General features: G+C 39.1%; 1 protein-coding gene across 1 annotated transcript; it reads right to left on the bottom strand.

Moving 5' to 3' along the window:
* Positions 1 to 569: 569 nt before the first annotated feature.
* LOC131849925 (ELAV-like protein 4) lies at positions 570 to 2,534 on the bottom strand. Its single transcript, XM_059200056.1, has one exon. The coding sequence runs from the start codon at positions 2,448 to 2,450 to the stop codon at positions 1,389 to 1,391; it is 1,062 nt and encodes a 353-aa protein (XP_059056039.1). The 5' UTR covers positions 2,451 to 2,534; the 3' UTR covers positions 570 to 1,388.
* Positions 2,535 to 7,667: the final 5,133 nt, after the last annotated feature.

The following is a 7,667-nucleotide window of genomic DNA, read 5'->3' as shown; positions in this document are numbered from 1 at the left end:
GAACGGACTCTACTCACTAGTCACTCGGGTGACATCGGTTTCGGCCTGGCGACGTCCATCCCTCTCGGCTCGGTGGGATGGGGCGGGGGCCCGCAGCCTCCCTGACGCCGCCCCAGGCCTCCTCCCCTCCCCCGCCCGCCCAACGCACGTTGCCCAGAACAGCTCGATCGATTTTCCCCCTTCCCCCATCCCTCTCCCCCTCTTCCGCACGAAATGTATCGCCGCTCTGTGTACAATCCGTGATTTTCCGACACGAACTAATATAAGCGTATTGCGAATTCTAGTTTCGTTACCGCCAAAATTTATCTCAAAAAACTAACCTACCTATCAGTGGCGTCGGTCGACGACCATTGGGGCACCGCGGCCCGTCTCGTCTTGATCTTTCCCGTTTTTTTATTATTTTTTTTTTGCTAAAATTTTATCAAAACCTATCACAGTTTTTGATTAGTTTCATCCTTAATTAGTTTAATATATGATTAAAATATACGTATAGATAATATATATTTTCCATTCTTTTAACAATATAATACTATTTTACTTCGTTATAAGGAACGCGGGTGTTACCGCGATGTCTTCTTGTCTCGCTAAACTAACGGACGTGAGCGACAGAGATGAACATACTTCCATATATATATTTTGGCATATTACTTATTGATTTGTGTCCAATTATCTCCTTAACCACGTATGTTATACTCGTACATTAACGTACTTAACACGATATGATCGCTTATAAAATTGGAGTATAGCACAGCATAATGTTATTATTGCTAATAAGTATTATTATTATTATTATTATACCCGAAAACTATTTCTCGATAACCACAACCGTTCATAAGCGAAGTTTAATATCATTATTTTGTTATTGACTATGACCATATGTCTGTTTCGGTGGCGGACAGTGTTCGCCGTCAGCATCTCATGCTGTACATTGGTGTAAATTTATTGCGTGCTCGGGGCGGCCTTTCATTCAGCTACAGCCATCCCATCCGGACATGCGCCGAAACCGCGGGAGGGTGGCGAATCCGCCATTTTGATTTCCCCAAACACTTAACCCAATTCCGTCTACTATGAATGCGCGTAAATGAACATGGCCGCTGAACAAAGGGTCGCCGCACATTGAGCGAGTCAAAAACATTCGCTACTTTCTAATTAATGTACAAAACGTGACCCGTTGTCGCATCGCGGCGTCGCGCGTCCGATGCGACAACGGGTGAGCGTGGCGCCGGAAGACGTTACTCCACGTCGGGTCCAAGTCGTGCGACAAGAGCTGCAGCCGCCGCGCCTCCGGGGCCGGCGCTGCTGCGTGTGTGTGTATGTATGTATATGTATGGGTGCGCGCCTGCTGTGCCGTCCTATCGTCCAGCTAGGCCGAATCCTCGACGATCCCTTTAGATGGTCTTGATCTTATTGGTCTTGAAGCTGACCTGCAGCACTCTGTTCCCGAGCGTGTACCCGTTCAGCGACTGGATGGCGACCACGGCCTCGTCGTAGTTCGTCATCGTGATGAACCCGTAGCCTTTGCACTTATTGGTCTGTAGGTCCCTTATGACTTTAACGCTTTGGACGGCGCCGAAGGGCCCGAAGAGCTGCCAGAGGACGTTCTCTTCTGTCTCCGGTGCAAGGTTGTACACGAAGATGCACCACTCAGAGCCGACGGCGCCGGGCAGCACGCCGCCGAGGAGCTCGCCCGCCAGCGGGCTGTAGCGCTGCAGACCCTTATTGATTGCTAATAACGACTTGCCTGAACTGAACCGGCCGAGGGGCGCCGGAAAGCGGAGCGCTGCCGGCAGGTACGCGGCCAGCGGTGCCAGCGCCTTCCCGTTGTTGCTCGGATTGTTCGCGAACTTCACAGTGATCGGCTCCGTCGCACCTTTGGGCACCGTTCCGTTTAGCTCCTGGATCGCTCGTTCCGCCTCCACACGCTGATCGAAGCGGATGAAGCCCACTCCCTTGGAGAGGCCCTGCTCGCCGCCCGTGAACGGTCTTCCGCCGGAGTTCTCGCACAAAATCCGCGATGTGATAATGCGTCCGTACGGACTGAACATCCGCTCCAACTCGGTCTGTGTCATTGTTTTCGGGAGTCCTGATACGTATAGATTGGCTCCTTTGATGGCTTCGCTGCTGGGCCGCGCGTACGACACTTTAATAGTTTTGTTCTGCAGCCGCAGTCCGTTAAGAGTGGCAATAGCCTTCTCAGCATCCTCCGGTCGGTGATAGTTAACGAACGCGTATCCCAAACTCTGTCCACCACCGTGCAGCGCGTGATTCAGTGCGTCCGGGAACGCGGCCCCTTTGTTTCTGATCAACTTGCAAGACTCCACTTCCCCAATACTCGAGAACAGACTCCTTATCTCCTCCTGCGTCATACTTTGAGGGAGGTAGTTGATGATGAGGTTGGTTTTAGACTCCTCGCCCGATCCATTTTGCTGTTCACCGTCGCCTTTCGACATGGTGGCGGCTTAAATCATAAACGGAAAGAACGAAAGGGAAACGAAAAACGCGGTAAAAGAAAAGCACGGTGCGTCCGCTGCGGTCGCGCGCGCGAGCGATATGACGGGGGTTGTTGTAGAGCCGGGGGTGCGCGCATGCGTCCGCTATCGACCCGGACTTACATAACGAGGTTCGTTCACCCCTCCCAGTTGGAACGTTGGTATAGTGTCCGAAAAAACCAGATACACCCCGTCTCATCGATCTGCCCGGGAAAACGTAACTAGGTTCCGTGTACTATCTCACATTGCTTGCACCACGAATGACTCTTTGTTTTTTATTATAATAATAGTTCATTATTTGATCCTTTGTGCCCGCCAGCTCGCATTTAGCATACGTACCTATATCTATTAAATATTTAAGTCTAAAGTAATAGTATAAAGACATTATATGTTGCAATAATTTGAATTTTATTCCTTTGTAACATATAAACTTATATTAAGAAATAGCTAGTTTATAATAAAAAAGTAATATTTCTTACAAAAGAAAGGAATATTAGTTATTTCATATTATATATTAACGGATCTTTTGTGAATTGGTTTATTATTTTAACGTTTATTGTTAAATGAAATTAATTTAATAATAAATGTTAAAATACCAAAAGATCCATAAAAATACAAACAAATGTTGTTGACTAGATGGTTGTTTATTTAATAGGTACATTTCTTAGAAATAAATATATGTATTTATAATTAATTATTATAAATAAATATATTATTACAAATTAATAAATATTTATATAAGACTGTTTAGCATTTTTGATTTTTGTAATTGTAAACATCATTTACAATAGTTTGTGCTTACTTGAACGCCATACTAATATTATAAATGCAAAATTGGTCTTGTCTGTCTGTCTATTACATTACATAACCAAACACCGTACCGAATCTTAATTTTTCAACAAAAGATTGTACGTATCACGAGAATGAATATAGTCTAAATGCAGAAAGAAATGAAGTTTTGAGTAACAGCTGAAAGATATATTGGACCTCTGTGCTATTGATTAGCGGTTTAGCACTCCGCCTTACCTCTAATGGTCGCAGGTTTGATTCCTCGAACGGTACAAAAATTGTGTTTCTATGTATGACTGTTTTTATGAGTCTGGTGTTTTTTATGTATATTATGTATGCATTAATAATGTATTTAAGTAAATCTATCAATTGTATATTACCTATAACACAATTTCTGCTTAGCTGGAGACTAGATGATGCTGTGTAACTTATCCTGGATTATTATTATTATCTTGAATTGCATTACTGAACTTTTTTTATTAACTACATTTGAATTATTCCAAATTTGAATTTAAATGACTGTGTATTATTAAACATGTTCAACATTATTTGAAAAGAGCTGAGTTTCTTGTCAGTTCTTCTCATCTCGAAATCATTCCGAACTGACGGTAGATTTGACATATCATAAGAGTCTGTAATAGACTTACATGAATAAAGATATTTTGAATTTGAATTGAATTTAAAATTTGAACTTGCGGCTCGCCTGATGGTAAGTGATTATTGTCGCTCATGAGCACCCGCAACACCAATTGCAAGCGCGTTGCCGGGAGATGGAATAAACTCTTTTCTTGAAGTTTTCATTATCGTATCGATTCGGAAATACCATTACTGGAAGGTTTCAAAGATTCCACATTGTGGTTGTAAAAAGTTTATGGAAAAACTCATGGTGGGACTCAAAGACTTCCATTCATCCATTTGTTTAGAATTGTATTTTATTTATTTATTTATTTAATTCAGGCTACATGGCCCATATTATAAATACCTTATAGACTAACATACATAAGAAATAATAATAAAATATGAAAAATAAAATTGTCTCTATGGTCACGGCACTGACGACGGCAATCTGCCACGGAGGCGCCGATACACCACCCCCTTCGGCCAGTAGTCCTCCTTCATGAAGGTGGGCAGCATGTTGGTGGGGACCAGGGCCACGAACGCTTTGAAGCTCGCGTTGTGGTATTATTGTAAGTAATCTATACATATATATAAAATGGGAGTGTCTGTTTGTAATATTCAAATAACCGTTTTTTACTACATGCATATACTACATAAATACTGTACATACATACACCAAAATAACATTCTTTAGAATGTTTGTCTGTCTGTCTGTTTGTTCCGGCTAATCTCTGAAATGGCTGGACCGATTTTGACGGGACTTTTTTTGGCAGATAGCTCATATAATAAGGAGTAACTTAGGCTACTTTTATTTTAGAAAAATAAAGTTATAACAGCTAGTTGTAAATTTAATTTATAATGATAATTATGAGTTGTACAACATAAATACATAATTGTATGTAGATTAAATTAAATAAATATAGATTATCATAATAATAGACGCAGGTTAATTTAACAACTATGATAATAAGACCATATCGGATTGAATGTTAATAATTGAGTATGGAGAGCGCCCTGCTCTTCTACTTGCAAGTATAATAGCTTGAAAAATTATGCTAAATTTGCCAGGGTTACATCTAAATACTGCATTCAAATAAAAAAAAATATTTCATTATTGTTTTTTACTTAGACTTTATTGGTCTTAAGTAAAAAGTTAACTATCTAAAATACGATAAACGTGCAAAACGTCATCAAATAAAAAAAATCGAAACGATATTTCATTATTTCGGAATTTTTTTCATGGTACTTATCGATCTTTATTGGTCTGTTCAGGTTACGAACACTGATTAGACTATTTGCTTTTGCAATAGCATATGCCGGTGGTCACCCAAATTTTAAGTTAAAAATGATATTGTATTATTGTAAATCTATTGTAATCTAAATAAATAATAATCTAATCTATGGAAATAAGAAGAATGAAGCAAGAAACTTGCGTGTTGCTCACTCACAATTTGCATGTATTTACGACAAAAATATCTATGTATTTGTATTAGTTATCTAGTACCCATAACACAAGCTTTAGCTAGCTTAACTTGGGTGTGAATTGTCCTGAGATTATACTACATAAGTGTATTTCATCATCATTGCAGCTCGGAAGACGTCCACTGCTTGTCATAGGCCTCCCCCAAAGATCACCACGATCGGTCCTGCGCTGCTCGCATCCAATGCCTTCCAGCGATCTTGACCAGATCGTCGGTCCACCTTGCTGGAGCCCTTCCCACGCTGCGTCTTCCGTTTTATTTCAATAAAGATTATTTTTCCAATAATTAGAGCTAAAAACATGTTCTTGCTTGTCTTTGCGTGTCAATTTTTAAATGTAATATGTATTAGTATATTGTAGTTTCATGTCGTTGCATATATATTTATGTTTATAATTAGGGATCAAGCCATATGTAGGGACGTTTATGAAACAATCTATCACGCCGATACTAACAAATTAATATACCTGAATAATAATTAACTCGCAACAGGGGTTCTATCTCACGGCAACCCTAATAAAACATTGGGGGTGGAGCAATTTATATGCAAATACGACCGGACCGTTCTTTCAAAAGCTTTACCGGTGGCGCGTTATATAAAGCCACTTACCTTATGCGTGTGCTGTGGCTTTACTTCCTTTTTATGTGACTGGACTGGCAGAGACCATGACGGTCGGTGGTCTAGCGGTTAGTACACTGCTTTATATTAGATGGTCGCGGGTTCGATTCCTCGCACGCATATTAGTAGTCATTGGTGTACATGTTTTAAAAACGTAATGGTAATCGCTCTTTGTACGTGTAAAATGTTGAGTTATTTATTTTCAAATATTAATGCAAATATATACAATTGAAGTGTCTGTAATTTCAAATTAACAGCTTTGATCTGATACGGTACTGATATAAAAAAAATTGTAAGTCTGTTTGTTCTTGCTAATCTCTGAAACGACTGGACAGCTTTTGACGGGTTTTCACACGCAGAAAGCTAAGGTTATAAGGCTACTGTTGGGTAGTATTATATATTTCTCAGTTGATTATGATGATTGAAAGAAAACTAAATAAATAAATGAAAATAATTTGCTTCCGTATATTGTGAAAATATTAAAGAAGGAAAAATAGATGGAAAGAGAGGAAGGGGAAGACCGAGACACAGCTATATCAAGCAAGTTAAAGAAAAAGTTGGAGTCGTGTCGTATCAACAGCTAAAGGGACTGAAAGAAGATCGTGGAAGGTGGCGGGAGCTCCACCGACATGAGCACAGCTCTTAAATTATGAATGAATGAATGAATATTGTGAAAAGATCAATTGCAATGAAAAAACAAAAGAAGAATAGTGATGGTAACATTAAAACGTATGTGGCTATAAAAAAGTATAATAGGCTTAATTTTCAACAGCTACTAATAACTCAGATTAGATAGATAGATAAATTCTTTATTCACAATTACAGACACATAAAATACATGAGATACAGAAAAACACGAATTAATAAAAGAAATGTAGGTGACTTTATGTGCCGCAAAAGTGAAAAAGTAGCCAACTCAGCATAATGCTACAGATAACTCTGCAGCGCTGATATTCTGTTGGCTCCATACTTATACTATACTTATTACTAAGAAAATGACATAAATATTAAACTTCGAGCTCTTTATCAAAATATAAAAAATATGAATAAACTGTAAATAATGTGCTGAATTATATAATTAAAACTACATGCATTTAAGAAATTTTATTTATTTTAATATTATAAAGAAGATTAAATTCAACGCGGACGAAATCGCGGGTAACAGCTAGTTTAGAATATAAACCACCCTCAAATACTCGTCTAGCCTTTCACAACTACAGAGGTAGACCTGCCCTGTACATATATTGCGAGTACCGTAATTCTAAACGTAGGTATATGAAGGGATCGAACAAAGGTTGCCATGTTATTGCATTGCCAGCAAAATTAGTGTATAGCATAGACGGGAGATTAATAAGGGTTCTCACACAAACACACGGATCTGACTTTGATGATAGCTTAGATTTTTTCGCAAAAGTATTGAAATTGAAATGAAATTTATTTGTTACTAGCTGTACCCGCGACTTCGTCCGCGTGGAATTTAACTTTATTATTCTAAATTAAAAGATTTTTCTAAAATCAAAGTAGCCTAGGTTTATTACATCAATAAAAGTTCCGTCAAAATCGGTCATCGTTTCAGAGATTAGCCGGAACAAACAGACAGACAGACAAAAATTTCAAAAAATGTTATTTTGGTGTATGTACCATATTTATATTCATATGCATGTAGTAAAGAAC

The sequence above is a fragment of the Achroia grisella genome, unplaced genomic scaffold (assembly GCF_030625045.1).
Source record: "Achroia grisella isolate CSIRO2021 unplaced genomic scaffold, CSIRO_AGI_Agris_v1 utg669, whole genome shotgun sequence".
NCBI lineage: Eukaryota > Metazoa > Arthropoda > Insecta > Lepidoptera > Pyralidae > Achroia > Achroia grisella.
The sequence above is the reverse complement of the archived record's forward strand: the minus strand, read 5'-3'. Positions and strand labels throughout refer to the sequence as shown.

Excerpts from the sequence above, each read along its gene's own strand:
- LOC131849925 (XM_059200056.1), bottom strand. The coding sequence starts at position 2,450 with ATGTCGAAAGGCGACGGTGAACAGCAAAATGGATCGGGCGAGGAGTCT.